Raw genomic sequence first — 15,929 nt, forward strand, 5'->3', positions numbered from 1 at the left:
GCGAAGACAATCTTATTAGTAGTGGCAAAATCGCTGCGGAAATTTCCCGGAGGTGTTGCGAAACATGGAAACTTTCCGAAGATAAGATCTCCCCAACGGTGAATATCCGTGTTGATTTGACAAAATATATTCATTCAATTATTCAGTTTAAAAGATGTGGATATTCTCTAAAGATTTCTGCTATTGTAAGAACTCAAAGAAATGGTAAAACTTGAAGGAATTATCGCTGCTGTACCCACTCCTCTCACTGCTGACGGAAAGTCAGTCGATCTTCCTAACATTGCAAAACAAGTTGAAAGATTCGTTGATGGTGGACTTCATGGTATTGTTACTACTGGGACAACTGGTGAATTTCCATCTTTGACCATCGAGGAACATAAAAGCGTTATCAAAGCTTATATTGATGCCGCAAAAGGAAGACTAACAGTTATTGCAGGATTTGGAAGTAATAGTACTGACCGTGCAATTGAGCTAGCTCAATTTGCTGAAAAGTCAGGTGCTGATGCCCTTATGATTGTTCCACCATTTTATGACCCACTCCCATTCAAAGCCCTTTACAAGTTTTATGAAGATGTTTGTGGATCGGTTCAAATTCCGATTATGTACTACAACTTACCAGGGGCCACTGGTGTTCATCTTAGTGCAGAACAAATTAGAAAATTAGGTGAAATCGAAGGGTTTGACTACTTGAAGGATACTTCCGGTAACGCTAAGGAACACGCAGATCTTCTTACAAATCCAGTTGATAACATCACTATATTCAATGGCTGGGATACTTTGAGTTTCTTTTCAATGGCTCATGGGGTACAGGCTAATGTTTGGGGAGTTGCATCGATAGTCCCAAAAGAATGCGTTGAATTCTGGAACACCCTCACTATAGAGAAGGACCTTGAAAAAGCCAGAGAACAATGGAAATTTCTTTGGGCTGTCAGCGATTTCTTGGAAGGTGTTAACTACCCAGCAGGCATCAAAGCAGGTCTCGATATCATTGATGAATCTGCAGGCCCAGTTAGACTTCCAACACTTCCTTTAGAGAAAGAAGAAATTGAGAGGTTTACAAAGATCCTTGAAAGTAGAAAGTATAAGTAAAGTATCTAATAAATATGTTGTCCGGCTGTCACTTGTAAAATAACCTAATACACTGAGAGAACTAAAGCGTCACTTGCCAAATAAATGGTATGGAGTGAATCCATGTTCTTCGCGAGAAAAGTGGGAATGATATATAATAATGGGAAGCTTACAACCATGCAAAACCACCCAATGCTAATAACAGATAGGTGTTAACCTTCGAAACTTTACATTGGATATACAACCCCCCCTCGTTTTGTTTCTCAATAAAGGGGAACAATATAATCTCCGCTAACTGCCGACCCCGTTCGGAGTTTTCCCGTTATATTTCAAATCCCGAAGGCCATAGATAAGAGATGATCGAGCCCAAAAGTGGAGGTTAGAATTTGCCCTACATCCTTATCTACGAATTTAAACACGTTTACATCCCTTATACATATTTTCAAGGTTATTTGTTCAAATGATCAAGAATTTTACTAGGTTCACAAGAATCAATAAACCGAATTTTTTGAAGTTCAGGAGGGCTAAAGTTACTGATTCAAAAATTGAAGATGGTGCTGATATTCTATACTGGAATCGCTTAACACAGAGGCAAGTAAAGTGGGTATCGCTGACACTTATTTCTTCCATAGTTGCTTCTGGATCATATTATTGGCACAAACAGTATAATTCAATCAATAATGATGTTTTTGTAACTGACTTGGTTCTGGTGGATGAAGTTTTAAGGCATAATAAACCTGATGATTGTTGGATTGCAATCAATGGAAAAGTATTCGATGTCACAAAGTTTTTACTTATGCATCCTGGTGGAAAGGAGCGGATATTGAAACTTGCAGGAAGAGACGCTACCAAGGATTTTGGGCAAATACATTCTAAGGATATCTTGGATAAGATGGTAGAGTTCATAGACCTCATCGGAACATTGGATGGAGAATTTGAAGAATTTGATACAGAAGAAGATCTTATTATCAGAGAAAACATGGCAAATAAACCAAGCATCAATTCTATTTTCAACTTGTCCGACTTTGAATATGTTGCAAAGAAAGTCCTTCCATCCACCATTTATACATACTTTTCGACTGGGGCTTCTGATGAGTTTTCTATGCGAGAAAACCATTATGCATATAGCAGAGTTTTCTTCAGACCCAAGATTCTTCAGGAAATTGGACCACCCGAGACGAAGACTCAATTCTTTGATCTTGATGTGAGTATTCCGGTCTATATAACTGCATTTGCTGGGGCAAGGTATGCTAATCCACTTGGTGAGAGAAACTTACAAAGGGCAGCTTATAATGCTAACGTCATTCAGATGGTTCCCAAGTTTTTGTCTTACACACTTGATGAATTCTTCAGGGAAGTTCCAAAAGATCAAAGACTTTGGTACCAGTTGCAATTCGATACCCAAGAAGAGCTAGACAATTGTCAGAACACAATCAGAAAAATTGAATCATACGGCAACGTTAAAGGTTTATTCATTAACGTCGACTTAGCAGATTTGGGTAACAGAGAGAAAGACTCTAAGAAAAGATTGGAAGATCTAGATATAGCAACAGAGCTTACCGCATTTGCTAATAATGGTAATGTCAATTATCCCAAAAGTTTCAGTTGGAAAAATATAGAGCAAATAAAGAAGATGACAGATATTCCAATTGCATTGAAAGGGGTACAAAGAGGCGAAGATGTGGTTATTGCTGCTCAAAAAGGTCTCAAGGCTGTGATTATTTCCAACCATGGAGGAAGACAGTTGGATTTTTCAAGACCTCCATTAGAGGTGTTAGCAGAAGCTAACCGAATGTTGAAAGAGAGAGGGTTACAAGACAAAATTGAACTTTATGTTGATGGGGGCATCCGTAGAGGATCCGATATTATTAAAGCGATTTGTTTAGGGGCAAAAGGTGTAGGGCTTGGTCGTCCTTTCTTATATTCAATGGCTGGTTACGGGGAAGAGGGTGTGGCCAAGGTTTTCCAAATACTAGAAACTGAAATGAAGAATAATATGAAATTACTTGGAGTGGATAAGATAGAAGATCTAAATGAAGACTTAATTGATTCTTCTAATTTGAAGTTTCGGAGTGCAGTCGTCAACAATGATCGTCTTTATGATGGGATTTATGAAAGTTTAGGACCACCAATTTTCAAAAATTCCGTTGTTGGTAGGGTGTAGGTCAATATACAAATCTTTTAGCCCCAAACCTCTTCCTCTAGATCTCTGTTTTCAATGGTTTTTTGATAGCTGTATAAGATTCTGCTCAATTAGAGGTGGTCTTTTACATACAGTACTTCTGCATGAACGTCATACCGGTCTTAACTGAATGACACACAATCTTATAATTTGATTACGCAATCTCCTATAATTATTGGCACACAACTATGTGAAACGTATTATTGACGATATTGACCGGGATATAAGATGACCACATGAAAGCTTAACAAATTTAACACGTAATCGTAAACTAGAGGATGCCCTCCCCCCAAGTTTCTAAACCAGTAGCAGATGATTGCAGTTATGCAACCAATTGTTGCAAAACGTAAATCTCTCAAAAAAACTTATTTTAATTGAAAATAATACACTCTCTTTATGACATTATTTTTGAATACTAACAAATATATATCAACATATCAACATTATAAAATCTTCCTATTTGGAAGTAGTCCTAAATCTATATCTATAACTGAATTTGAAATTACCAAGGTAACTACATACTTTCTCAATGTTCGAACAAATAATCAAGACGTTTGTTACCATCGTCATGATGTTTGGCCAAATAGTCTTCCTTTTCTTCTTCGGTAAAACTATTCCACTTTTCTCTCTTGGTTTTGTTACGCCAAATGTAGTAGAGCTTCGTCAAAATGAAAAGCACAATATTCATAGCCGCAATTCCAATCAAAACTCTGTTCCCACGTTTATAGTAAGGTGCATCATCAGCTCTGTAAATATTATTTCCAATTATACCTGCTAATTGAATGCCAATGTTGGACATTGGAGCAGAAATTGCTCTGGCACGAACTGAATAGGAAACTCTAGAGCACCATGAAACTATAATGGCTTGAGCTGATGGTGTACTCAACACAAAGAATTCAATTGCATATTGAGACCAAGGCAGAAGTTTCTCCACAGACGTGTACTCTATAATAATGAATATAAGCAACCATATTTGTGGAAGAAGACTGACTAAAGCTCTCTCATTCAACCATTCACTTAACGAAGTGATAGCAATTAACGTTATACCCACAAACACTTCAATGGGGATATTAAGATAAATAATTTGATCAGTAGTAAAATTCAATGCCTTCAAATTAATATTAAGATAAGCTTTGATGGGGTTTTGAGGAATTTCAAACACCAATGAAAGAATTAATAATGGCCAAAGATCATAATCCAGGAGAGTTTTAAAGAACTGTTTGACTGTGACCGCTTCACGATTGTGCATATCACTTTTCGAGGGATCATCTCTAAGAAGTCTATTGGCAATAATCTTCTCTTGCTTTTCAGTGAATAAACCTTTGGGTATAAACCTAGTTTTAGTTTGAGTTGGTCCAGGAACCATAATAAAGAAAGAAAGGATTCCTAGAGCAAGAGTGATGATACCATCAAAAAGGAAAAGCCATTTCCAACTCTCAACACCATTCAAATCAATCTTCAAAAAGGCAATGGCAAGTAAATTACTTATAATCCCACTGTAGGAATCAGTGACCCAAAAAAGAGCCAATCTAATCCCCATTTGATCTCTGGTATAGAAATATGACAAATATTGAACAGCATCAGCAATGAAACCACCTTGTGCCAAACCTAACAAAAATCTCAAAGCCCAATAAGAGCGTTTTCCATTGATGAAGAATTGAAAAATCGATACAATGGACCAAGCAATGACTTGAAGAGGAATCCACCAATCTGGACCAAATCTTTTACCAATCAATTGAGAAGGAATCTCACTGATAATAAAACCAATTGATCTTAAATTGTTACCTAAATTATAATCATTTGTTGTCATCTCAAGGTCAACCAAAAGACCTCCAGCAACAGCAGAACTGAGATTACCTCTATCCAAATTTAACGCAAAAAACAAAAGTGCAACCACTGAAAAAATCTTCAAATCGGTTTGACGAGTAGCCTGACGATCCTCATAGTTTGTCCATCTAAAATAAGGATCAAACGCCTTAAAATTTTCCCAGTTTACAGTAGGGTAATATTTCCTAGCAACTTCAGGATCTGGATCTTCAAAAACAGATCTTCTGGTTGCAATTTTTTCATCGAACTCGGCATCCCTTTTTTTAAAGATGTTCCTAACTGATTTCAAATTCTTGATAAATGAATCTTCATAAGGTAAAGGTTCAGCAAGACTTTCAACATCAGTCGGTTCATAAATCTTAGAAGAAATTTGGGAATCAACAGAATTTGTTTCTGTGACGTCAACGCCTTTACTTTCGGCCATTCTATCTAAGAAACTATCGAGGTTATGATAGAGAAGCACTCATTAGTAATGGGAAGCTCACTATTATATAGACTTCGATTTCATAATACTAGCATACAGAGATAAATATGCAGCTCAGTGTGGCTCGCCGCCACCACCTTCGTAGTATACCAAAAGGCGCGATTGACGACTTTCCTAGTAGTAGCATTTGAATCCATAACAGTAAGAAGTAAGAGAGTGAGTGAACATTAAATGCCCATCCAATAAAGCTGATAAGATAACCTAGTTAGATTCCTTTTTGAGGATTCCTTAATGAAGAGATATCTATTAAGATTAACCTATGAAGATTTAACTATTAAGATTTACGTATGAATATTGACGTTAAAAAGATTTACGTATAAAGATTTACGTATGAACATTTAACTATGCGACGTTGCACTTAACGAGCCGTATAAGGAGTAAAGTAGACATTGACACCTTCGCAAGACGTAATTTTTGACTAAAATGAGTATGTCTCCGAAATTCCGTGAGTGCCACACTGTTTTATTTATACGGCATGGTTGAATAATCTGTCATATGGAGCAAAAAAACGTGATTTGATGCCGTATGGTTCTATAAAGAGCTACAACCCGCCATCTTGCATCAACACCGAAAATGACATTTGATTTTAAACTTCCTGAGCAGCTTCAAGCTCTTTTTCCGGATTACCACACCCCAAATGAGACTTCCCCTTACGAATATGCCAAAGCTCAAGGGGTACAATATCCCAATTATACCCCCTGGAAAATGGAGCCTCTAGAAGAGATTAAAGATATTGAAGAAAAGGGGAAATTGGCCTCAAAGGACAAATCGAGTTTACTCAATGCTGCAACCCTGGTCCGCAATATTACCCCTTTGACTGGAACCGAAATTTTAGGACTTAGTTTGGCCAAGCTTTCTGATCTGCAAAAGAACGATCTCGCTAAATTAGCGGCAGAAAGGGGAGTTGTGGTGTTCAGGGCTCAAGACGATTTGGATATTAGAGAACAGGTTCGGTTTGGATCCTATTTTGGTCCTCCACACATACATCAAGAGAGTGGTATCATCCCAGATATTCCTTGGGTTCATGCTGTATACAAGGATGAGAATTCTCATAAAGGGCTTCGATCCCAAGTATGGCATTCCGATGTGCCTTATGAACTCAATTCTGCTGGATTGACGACTTTGAGATTCGATACCATTCCTTCTCAGGGTGGAGACACCATGTTTGCTAATGGATACGCTATTTATGAGTCTTTAAATCCTGGATTCAGGGCTTATTTGGAAACTCTCAGTGCTGTTCATAGTGGGTACGGTCAGCTTTCAATTGCTCAATCAGAAGGTAGGACTACCAGGCGTCCTCCTCTAGAGACTGTTCACCCGTTGGTGAGAACTAACCCTATAACTGGGTTGAAATCGTTATACATCAGCGAGAACTTCACTACTGCTATTGTGGGATTGGAAAAGAAATTGAGTGATGTATTGTTACGTTATTTATTTGACTATGTTAACAATGCTCTTCAGTTCCAAGTCAGACTTTCATGGGGCAAACATGATGTAGCAGTATGGGATAATCGCTCCCATTTCCATACTGGGGTCTTTGATTATTATCCTGAGGTTCGTCATGGTACTCGTGTAATTGCATTGGCAAACAAGGCTTATTTTGACCCTAATTCTAAGCTTTTAAGTGAGTATGAAGGATAAAAGTATATAGCTTGCCAATATAATTTTACGTTATTCACTTTCGTTGAGTGGAACAGAAGTGTTGTTACGATTTCATTAGCATCGAGCCTAAACTGATTTATTTCTAATTTCTTCAAGAATCTTGACTATCTCTACAGATTGATCTACTGGATAAAGTTCCGTCTCTAAATCACCACGTTTAATGGCTCTAGCAACTTCGTTAGCTTCGTAAAAGTATCCCAACCCTTCAAAGTTTAAATCAAGCTCCCGTTCGGACTCGCCATGGACATGAACTATGGCCTTAGAAGGCCGCGATGCTCTGTCTACATAGATAGTTCCTTTGCTACCTTGAATTGTCACAGCATATGGAGGAGATTCTCCGTAAAAGCTTCCAGTAGCAATACCAAATGCTCCCAAATCTGGGAATGCCAAAACAACAGTAGCCCCTCCATCTACCCCCGATTTCAGAGCAACAGTAAGCCCAGTGGTGGTATAATTACTGGACTTGGAACGTAATAACCCAAATGTCCAAGTAATAGAATAAATGATACTATCGAAAAGCACTCCACCACCTAAGTCAGGGTTGAAGAGCCTTTGTTGTGGCTCATAGGGCACCAAATGTGAGAGATCAGCTGAGACTTGAATTATATCTCCAATGGTTTTTTGGTCCACTAAGTCCCAGATCTTTTTGGTTGAAGGAAGGAATCGAGTCCAAACCGCTTCAAGAAGGAACACATTGTTCTTCCTTGCACTTTTTTGCAAGATCACTGCTTCTTCATGGCTGGTGGTGAAAGTTTTCTCTAACAATACGTGTTTTCCAGCATCAATAGCAGATTTAGCAAGGGAAAAATGAGCTGAATTTGGGGCGGCCACATAAACCACATCAATGTCAGCTTCTAAGAATTGATTATAATCATCAAAAGTAGAAACTGAGGTGTCTTGATTCAACTTTAAGTCCCGGACAAATTGATCAGCTTTAGCTAAGCTACTGGTGGAGACCACCGCCACCAATACTTGTTCAGGGGCATTTTGTTCAAGTTTATAGTTTTCAAACACATCTTTAGCCCATTTTTGAGCGAATTCTCCTAAACCAACAATCCCCCAACGTGCCATTTTGTTTCAAGTTTATTCCGTAATGTTTTGCGATAGTTTATCACGAAGTTCAATCTAAGAATCGCAAACTGTGGCACATTTACGCAAATTGCAAGATAAAAGACGATTAATTCCCATTCCGTCATTCATACAACCTTTCCATTCGGTGATGACAGTTGAAAGAATTAATGGTGTTTTCAATAACCAAAAGGTGGAGTTGGTACCCATCGACCTTCCTGGAGCCAGAACAGTGAGAGGCAAGACTTATCCCATTGGGTTCAATATCAAAGCAGAAGGTGACGATTTTAGTTCGGTGGTGGAATTTTTCCGGAATTTGGGTACATCGGGTACTATATCTAAGCTTTTAAATGATCATGGTTTAGTGATTTTACAAGGGTTAGGATTTACCAGTCCAAAAAAATATTCGCAGATCGTGGAAGCAATTTTTCTGACTGACTACGAGCTCTTTGATCAAGTGGGTCTTCTCGCCACTAGGGAGGAAGTAGAAGACGGTGTTTCCACCGTTGGTGCTCAGGAAGATGCTAAGAAACATCTTGGTAAGCTTAATGCCCACCAGGAATTCTCACGGTACCTCCATTATCCTGCAGTACTTACGTTCTTCAGCAAGCGAGCCCCTACTCTCGGTGGAGGTGAATCCACCACTACTCACGCTACAGAATTACTCGATAAAGTATACGAACAATTCCCTGAGGTGGTACAAACACTATTTGAAAAGGGAGCTACGTTGCTGCAGACTTGGGGTCTCGAATCTCCTAAAATTTCATGGACTCACCCATTAGCATTTGGTCGGTACTTGGAAACAGGTGATAGTTTAGAAGTCCAAAAACAAAAGGCAATAAAGCTTGCTAATGAACGAGTGAGTAATGATGTAGAGTTTGTGGATGATAACCTTGTTGTTCATCAAAACAATAAGGTTGTACTTCAGCATCCGTTCAACCATAATCCCATTATTTTTAGTAGTCTTCCTACTTATTATGCTGGATATTATAATGCGAAAAAGCTGAATTTGCAGCCAAATGGTCCTGGAGTTGTTTTCGGAGATGGAACTCCAATTCCGGAGGATTTCTTGGACTATTTGTTCGAGCAATCTATAGAACTCGAGTACACTCATAAATTTGTGGATGGAGACCTAATACTTTTGGACAATTATTCGGTGTATCATGGCAGAAATCCGTATGTCGCAGGAGATCGGGAAATTCTTGCCAGTTTTTGGGACAAGAAGGATATTGTTCATCCTGGTGTTCCTGAAAGCTTACCGGAGTTGTTTTCTGAGCATATTTGACTTCAAATATCAGGGATGATAAATGACTGGTTATATATATAGAAGCTCTACTAGGTTTAGTCTACTTTTTCCAAAAATAACTAATTCGTTAACTTGGGTACAATTGTATAGTCAAAAGACGATTTTTTCATACCAATGAATTTGTAAATTTTTGTACACCTGGAGTAATTGAATCGCGTGTCATGATGAAGTTCAATCTAGAGCTGTGTTTCATAAACTCCAAAAGATATATCGAAAAAGTGACCAGGCGAACTTGAAAGATGATGCGATATTCATTTAATAGGTGCGGAATTTATCCAGAAAACAGAGTCTCTTAAGACTTCTCCCGGAAAAACACCGAAATCAATTCTTGCCAGGGTTTCGCTAATCACTTACCCCGGAAATTTTCCGAAGATACAAGATAGCATTACTATCAGGAAAGACCCCGAAAGCGCTTTTTTCCCCAAAAATATGGAAAAGAGATGAAACAAGAGCTAAAAACCTGAATTCCCGCTAGCATCTGATAAGAAACCCCAAGATAAGAAGTTTCTCCTCCTGTAACAGAATAAAAGCAGACTATTCTCTACGTAGTAATTTTATCCAAATATTATTTGCTCTTGAACCGTCATGTCTGGTTCTGGCCCCAAAAAGACTAACATAGAAGTGAATATAAAACCAGAGTGTAGCGATGAAAATCGTCTTGAGGGGGGGTTAATATCTTCAAATCAAGATGAGTATGATGTATTTGCAACCAAAGACAATAAGGATAAGGTAGATTTCAGAGGCCTTACTTGTTTTGGAGCAGCTATTTTAATCACTAAGACCCAAATTGGGTTGGGTGTTTTAGGATTACCATCAACCATGAATGTGTTGGGGTTTTTACCTGGTATGGTTTGCTTAATTGTGTTATGTATCTTGAGTACCTGGACTGGAGTGGAAATCGGAAGATTTCGTCTAAACCATCCCCTGGTTTATGGAATCGATGATGCCACAGACATGATATTTGGAAAATATGCTCGTGAAGTTATGGGGTTTGGTTTCTGGTTATTTTACACCCTTCTCTATGGAGCTACTTTACTTACGTTGTCAATTGCTTTCAACTCATTGACTGGGCACCCCATTTGCAGTGTTGCTTGGTCTGGTATTGGTGCAGTTGTTGCGTTGATTTTAGGTATTTCTATTAGAACTATGAAGGTTTTGTCTGCTTTAGGTTATATTGCCGTTGGATCCATCTTTCTTGCAGTATGGGTTGTAGCAATTGCTTGTTTAACTCAAGGAACACCAAGTGCAGCACCGGATCCAGATAACATCGACAAGATGATTAGAGTGGCTTCCACTGGTGTTCCTTTCAAATCTATTGCTTCTGCTATTGCCACTCAGTTACTCAGTTTAGCAGGCACACCAGCTTTTTTCACCATTCATGCAGAAATGAAGGATCAAAAACAATATATCAAGGCTCTTTTCTTAGGTCAAGGTTTTGTGGTTTTTAACTATATTGCAATCAGTGTAATTGTTTATGCTAAAGTTGGTCAATATGTTGCATCTCCAGCTCTAGGATCAGCTGGTCCGCTATTTCAGAAGATCTCATACGGAATAGGTCTTCCAGCACTTTTTTTTGCCTGTTTCTTCCAAGCCCATATTTCTGCCAAATATGCTCTTGTTCGTATTTTAAGAAATTCAATGCATTTGCAAAGTAACTCAAAAACCCACTGGGCTACATGGATTTCAATGATGCTGATTGTAATTGCAATTGGATTCGTTGTTGCTGGTGCAATTCCATTCTTCGATGATTTGTTGGGGTTGATTGGAGCTTTACTTGGGTCTTTTTTCACCTTGATAATTCCAGGCACTTTGGTTTTGTGGGAAATAGATAGAAGATTTGGGCCCGATGAAAAGTCCAATACCAGATGGTTCACCCTGTCGTTGAAGTATTGGAATTCTGGTAAACACACAGCAGCTTCAATATTCCTTTCTCACTTCTGTATCGTCAGTGGGATTTTCATTTTATTTACAGGTGTTTATGGTTCTATTGCATCCATTGTTGATGGTTATGCCGATGGCACAGTACTGAGTGCCTTTTCTTGTGCTGATAATAGCTGATAAATTAGCTAGCTCATTATGTGATTTATTTATAAATCTATCGTGATTATTGTAATCTTGTGAAGGGAGAAGCAGGACTAACCGAGTTTATGGAGTAAAAGCTGTGATTATTAACAATAATCGGTTCCTCTATTTCATTCCTTACACTTTTCATTTGTATGAGAATCACTTGCTTAAGACATTAGATACTAAATGGCAGATTAACCCTACCTAAGTAGCGTTCACTGGATTCTGGAAGTGGATAAAAGAACCACCGTTCTAGTTCAGCACCCAAACTCACCTCTGACCAATTGGTTACACCACTCATATCTTGTAATGGTTCTGCTTGGGCAGAGACTATAGTGAGTGCATCAACTCTATCTATCTGTGGGTCTTCGGAAGAAACCAATCCTTGGATACAACGAGAATCTGGTGTGCTATGATCATGAATTTGGCCATGAAAATGTGCTCTAGTAGAGCCGTCCTGGTTGTTATGGTTGGAGTGGGAATTATGAGACTCTACCGTGTCCTCTCTGTTCCTTTTTTGATTAGAGTCGACACTCGCCTTCAGTTCATCTGCAATGGTAAACGACTCAGAATCTATAGGCTTTTTGAGCATCGAATTAACCAAGGATGCATCTCTATCATGTTCCATAAAGTGTGTTTTAGCAGCCTCTTCGTTTGATGTATTATCCCATAACCTTAGGTTAGTTGATCCGAGCACTTCTGATTGCCCCTTGATAGGTATGACTGTACCATTTATTTGGGTTGGGCGAGACAAAGTGATGGTGTCTACTTTGGCGATCTGAGCCCATATACAACCTTGATGGGAAGACTGCTTAGGTAAAGAAGGAGCAATATTTGCAATAGTTTGAATCACACTTGATGAAATCATTTCAAAGGCATTTCTTATTCTATCATTGGCGCCTGTTTCCAAAGCAGACAATGTCTCCAACATAGCCGTACATGACTGGATTTGTTGGAAGATTTCGTAGAATGGAATACAAATTTGGTGTGAATTGGTTTGCTTCGCAAGCTCGTTCAATGAATTGGCAAACGTTAACCCACACATGAACAAGTTTTGAACCGTAAGCCATGAGAATACCGCAGAATACTCTCTATGCATAATCCTCACTAGTCTCATTACTTCACCCGCAGAATGGAAAGCCACATGTAAGGCATCAAGTGACAATTTGGGACGATTGGGAGATGGTCGAAACAACAAAACTACTGCAATATGAAACTGCAACTCAAACCATTCTTTGGTTATTAGAGGGGTGGGGTGTATGAAAGTACATCTCCAAAGTCTTAGCTCGTCATATGTCTGCCAGCTCCAAATTTCTAATTGCTCATTTGTAATCTTCGGACGCTTTGATGGAGCATATAACTGATTGTAAATCTCTGACTGTAGCCGACAAATACGTATTTGCTGGATATGAGAAACTTTTAGATGACACATTGGACCAGACTCTATTCCCTTCACCGTGACGAGCCTATCTTCAACCAAAGCTGGAACTTTTGCGGAAATCCAAGTATCATGAATGCTTGTAGGTCTACCCATAGACGTTGAGAGAATTCGGTCGATACAGTAACATGTCCAGAACAACCGACGACGTAGGTCCAAGCTCAAAGGATCAAAGTATTGGGATGGATCTGGTTCCCCATTAAGACCCATTTCTGTAGCTAGTCTCATTGCGGTTCCCGAGAGCTGCCACAAATTCCCCGTTTTGGGAACCAATAGAGTGTATTGTAAATGTAGCAAAATGTTCTGAAGCTTTGAAATACCATGGCCTTGGAATACTGAGCCGATGGTTTTATTGGCAGATTTCCAAAATACCAAGGCAATTCTACCAATTTCGGAGTTTGAAATGTGAGGCCGACTAATTGAAGCTAGCGCAATAGCTATTACCATTTTAACTTGAAAGAGGTCGACCGCAGTTGCTTTCTCAGGGTTATTTCGACACTTATCTAATTGGAGATGTAACATCACCTCGTGAAGAACCTGGTTGGCACTATTCATCCAAGTGAAATACCGTCTGGTTAGCCTTGTGAGTAAGTTGTAATCATAAGCAGTAATATCAGTGACCCTGTTCTTTCTGTATGTACGACGTCCTTGTTTCAAAAAGTCTCTTCCAAGTTTGGAAATGGCGTTATTCTCATTTTCAATGAATATCTCTCTCGGACTTTTACCGGTACTTGTGTACTGGCGAATGTTATCGAGATCACTCATTACCAGAGAAGCAGACCCTCCGTTGAAACTCGACGCTAGAAGGTTCTCCATAGTCCTTCTTCCAGGATCATAGTCCTCCTGATTTGAGTATATCAGTGAATCATCATCGTCATCAGAATCAGAATGGCCAGACTGGGGATCGAGTGTGGAGGAGTAGGGTGACCTTGTTTCCAGAATAGATGAATATTGGCTGGTAGATGTACGAGGCCGTTTATGGATCTGTGGACTTTCCACTTGTTTGTCAATGGCAGTAGTAGGCTCTTCGAAACTTTGTGGTTCTTCTCCTGTTCCGAAGAAATAGCTTCTCAAATGCGTTCTACCCAACACTTTATCTTGGTTCATGCAGTCCACCGTAGCCTTTAAACAATTGGAACATGAAGGTACGCGAGAGTCGCATTTGGTCTTCCGTAGACGGCATCGCTCACATGCTGGGATACGGCGGCGTTCTGATGTCTCTACAACCATAGCCCAATAAGTTCAACGGTAAAATGTAGGCTGCAAGTCGCACACTCTTATCAACGGAAATTTTCCGCGTGGTAATAATACATGATTGTTGAATGGCCGATACAAACCCCACAAAAAAAAGCTTAACTACAATTTAACAGGTTCAACCTTTCCTGCAGTTATGTCTATGTTTGATTTGTGTAGCCTGATACTTGATGAAGTAGAGGATGCAAAAAAATATGAGCGGTACGGGAATCGAACCCATGTCTCCTGCTTGGAAGGCAGAAATGTTAACCACTACACCAACCGCCCGATTGGATGATACTTTTCTCCTTCAAAGCTTTATATTGGACAACGTTTTCACATCACTATCAATTTCCATAACTAAGTACATTGCAACTTACAATACTTTCTAGATGACATCCAATACGATTTTTATTCTGAGAACTAATAAGTGCGAGTAAAACACTAAAAAACTAGCTTGCTTTTCCCTGTCTTTAGGCAGCTGTCTTAATTCTTTTAGACTTTACCACCTTTGTCTCAGCAAAGTCAACAGTCCTTTTATCCACCTCCACTTTCTCGGTTTTAATTGTAGTTGTGTCAGTGATTTGGTTAATGCCATTGTTCAAATCGGCCAAATCAGATGCAAAAAGCACCGACTGGGCCCATCCAGCGTATGGACCAAATAAGGTCTTGAAGAATCCTCTGATGTCTTCATACACTTGCTTGTTCATGGTCTTCAAGTCCCTCTTTCCCTTAAACCTGTAGTCTCTTATGGCAATTTGGTATACGTGAGTATCAACTGGTACAATCTCATGTTTATCAAGTGCCATCAAGCATATACAGTCAGCCACCTTAGGACCCACCCCGTCAAGTAACAAAAGGAACTCATGTGCCTCTTCATATGGACTCTTTCTCATTGCATGTAAAGTTTTCGTTGTGATATGTGGAAAACCATCATCGTCAACAAATTTGCAGGCAGTATTATAAATATATCTGGCTCTGTATCCAAATCCCAACTCCCGGAGCTTTTGCTCTGTGCCTGGTTTAGCAAGACTCGAAGGATCAGGAAACGAGTAGAACGATTCTCCTCCATACACGTTTATGAACTTTCCAAACTCACTGCAAAGACTATCACACATTTTGGAGATCCTCTTCACGTTATTATTTGATGAACAAATAAACGAAATGGTTGTCTCCCACGGATCTTGTCTAAGTATTCTTATACCAGGAAACTTCACAAACGGAGAGTTTTTGACCGATTTATTGTACTTTTGATTGACAATCAGCCAATCCAGATACAACTTTTCAAGACTAGTAGACAAGGAAAAATAGTCCATGATAAACTCAAGCGTTTCTGATTCCCTCAACTTGAGAGGTTTCATAGTTTTGTTATCCTCTTCCATGATCCACGAGTAGTGTAAATGTTCTTCATCTTGTCTTAAAAGAACGATTCTATCGGATGTGGTGAAGGACCAGACATGGTCGATGTTTTTCCATCTGAAAGTCTGTCCACATCTCAACACTCTTGATAACGACAACTCGACCGGTTTTAGAGGAAGGCTCTTCCATACTATATCTATAGTCATCCTGAATTTCAATTACTATGGTGATTTGAAAG

General features: G+C 39.1%; 9 protein-coding genes and 1 non-coding gene across 10 annotated transcripts; 5 read left to right on the plus strand and 5 right to left on the minus strand. All coding sequences in view use genetic code 12, as the record gives it.

The window, feature by feature from the left end:
• Nucleotides 1-201: 201 nt before the first annotated feature.
• Nucleotides 202-1,089, plus strand: PSN45_002649 (uncharacterized protein; the record flags this gene model as incomplete). Its single annotated transcript, XM_006683922.1, has 1 exon — nucleotides 202-1,089. One exon carries the CDS (start codon nucleotides 202-204, stop codon nucleotides 1,087-1,089), a length of 888 nt encoding a protein of 295 aa, XP_006683985.1.
• Nucleotides 1,090-1,528: 439 nt separating this feature from the next.
• Nucleotides 1,529-3,232, plus strand: PSN45_002650 (FMN-dependent dehydrogenase; the record flags this gene model as incomplete). Its single annotated transcript, XM_066157904.1, has 1 exon — nucleotides 1,529-3,232. One exon carries the CDS (start codon nucleotides 1,529-1,531, stop codon nucleotides 3,230-3,232), a length of 1,704 nt encoding a protein of 567 aa, XP_066014001.1.
• Nucleotides 3,233-3,776: 544 nt separating this feature from the next.
• PSN45_002651 (uncharacterized protein) lies at nucleotides 3,777-5,501 on the minus strand (the record flags this gene model as incomplete). Its single annotated transcript, XM_066157905.1, has 1 exon — nucleotides 3,777-5,501. The coding sequence occupies one exon, from the start codon at nucleotides 5,499-5,501 to the stop codon at nucleotides 3,777-3,779; it is 1,725 nt and encodes a 574-aa protein (XP_066014002.1).
• A 633-nt stretch (nucleotides 5,502-6,134) lies between these two features.
• PSN45_002652 (taurine dioxygenase) lies at nucleotides 6,135-7,202 on the plus strand (the record flags this gene model as incomplete). Its single annotated transcript, XM_006683919.1, has 1 exon — nucleotides 6,135-7,202. The coding sequence occupies one exon, from the start codon at nucleotides 6,135-6,137 to the stop codon at nucleotides 7,200-7,202; it is 1,068 nt and encodes a 355-aa protein (XP_006683982.1).
• An 87-nt stretch (nucleotides 7,203-7,289) lies between these two features.
• Nucleotides 7,290-8,294, minus strand: PSN45_002653 (uncharacterized protein; the record flags this gene model as incomplete). Its single annotated transcript, XM_006683918.1, has 1 exon — nucleotides 7,290-8,294. The coding sequence occupies one exon, from the start codon at nucleotides 8,292-8,294 to the stop codon at nucleotides 7,290-7,292; it is 1,005 nt and encodes a 334-aa protein (XP_006683981.1).
• A 148-nt stretch (nucleotides 8,295-8,442) lies between these two features.
• On the plus strand, nucleotides 8,443-9,576 carry PSN45_002654 (uncharacterized protein; the record flags this gene model as incomplete). Its single annotated transcript, XM_006683917.2, has 1 exon — nucleotides 8,443-9,576. The coding sequence occupies one exon, from the start codon at nucleotides 8,443-8,445 to the stop codon at nucleotides 9,574-9,576; it is 1,134 nt and encodes a 377-aa protein (XP_006683980.1).
• A 606-nt stretch (nucleotides 9,577-10,182) lies between these two features.
• Nucleotides 10,183-11,655, plus strand: PSN45_002655 (uncharacterized protein; the record flags this gene model as incomplete). The annotated part of the gene is made up of 1 exon (XM_006683916.2): nucleotides 10,183-11,655. The coding sequence occupies one exon, from the start codon at nucleotides 10,183-10,185 to the stop codon at nucleotides 11,653-11,655; it is 1,473 nt and encodes a 490-aa protein (XP_006683979.1).
• A 181-nt stretch (nucleotides 11,656-11,836) lies between these two features.
• On the minus strand, nucleotides 11,837-14,206 carry PSN45_002656 (uncharacterized protein; the record flags this gene model as incomplete). The annotated part of the gene is made up of 1 exon (XM_006683915.2): nucleotides 11,837-14,206. One exon carries the CDS (start codon nucleotides 14,204-14,206, stop codon nucleotides 11,837-11,839), a length of 2,370 nt encoding a protein of 789 aa, XP_006683978.2.
• Nucleotides 14,207-14,548: 342 nt separating this feature from the next.
• Nucleotides 14,549-14,620, minus strand: PSN45_002657. The gene has a single exon. It is a non-coding gene; the product is annotated as a tRNA-Gly (tRNA).
• A 185-nt stretch (nucleotides 14,621-14,805) lies between these two features.
• On the minus strand, nucleotides 14,806-15,897 carry OGG1 (8-oxoguanine glycosylase ogg1; the record flags this gene model as incomplete). Its single annotated transcript, XM_006683914.1, has 1 exon — nucleotides 14,806-15,897. One exon carries the CDS (start codon nucleotides 15,895-15,897, stop codon nucleotides 14,806-14,808), a length of 1,092 nt encoding a protein of 363 aa, XP_006683977.1.
• Between the last annotated feature and the right edge of the window lie 32 nt (nucleotides 15,898-15,929).

This window comes from Yamadazyma tenuis, chromosome 3 (genome assembly GCF_029203305.1).
Source record: "Yamadazyma tenuis chromosome 3, complete sequence".
In the NCBI taxonomy this organism is placed as follows: Eukaryota; Fungi; Ascomycota; class Pichiomycetes; order Serinales; family Debaryomycetaceae; genus Yamadazyma; species Yamadazyma tenuis.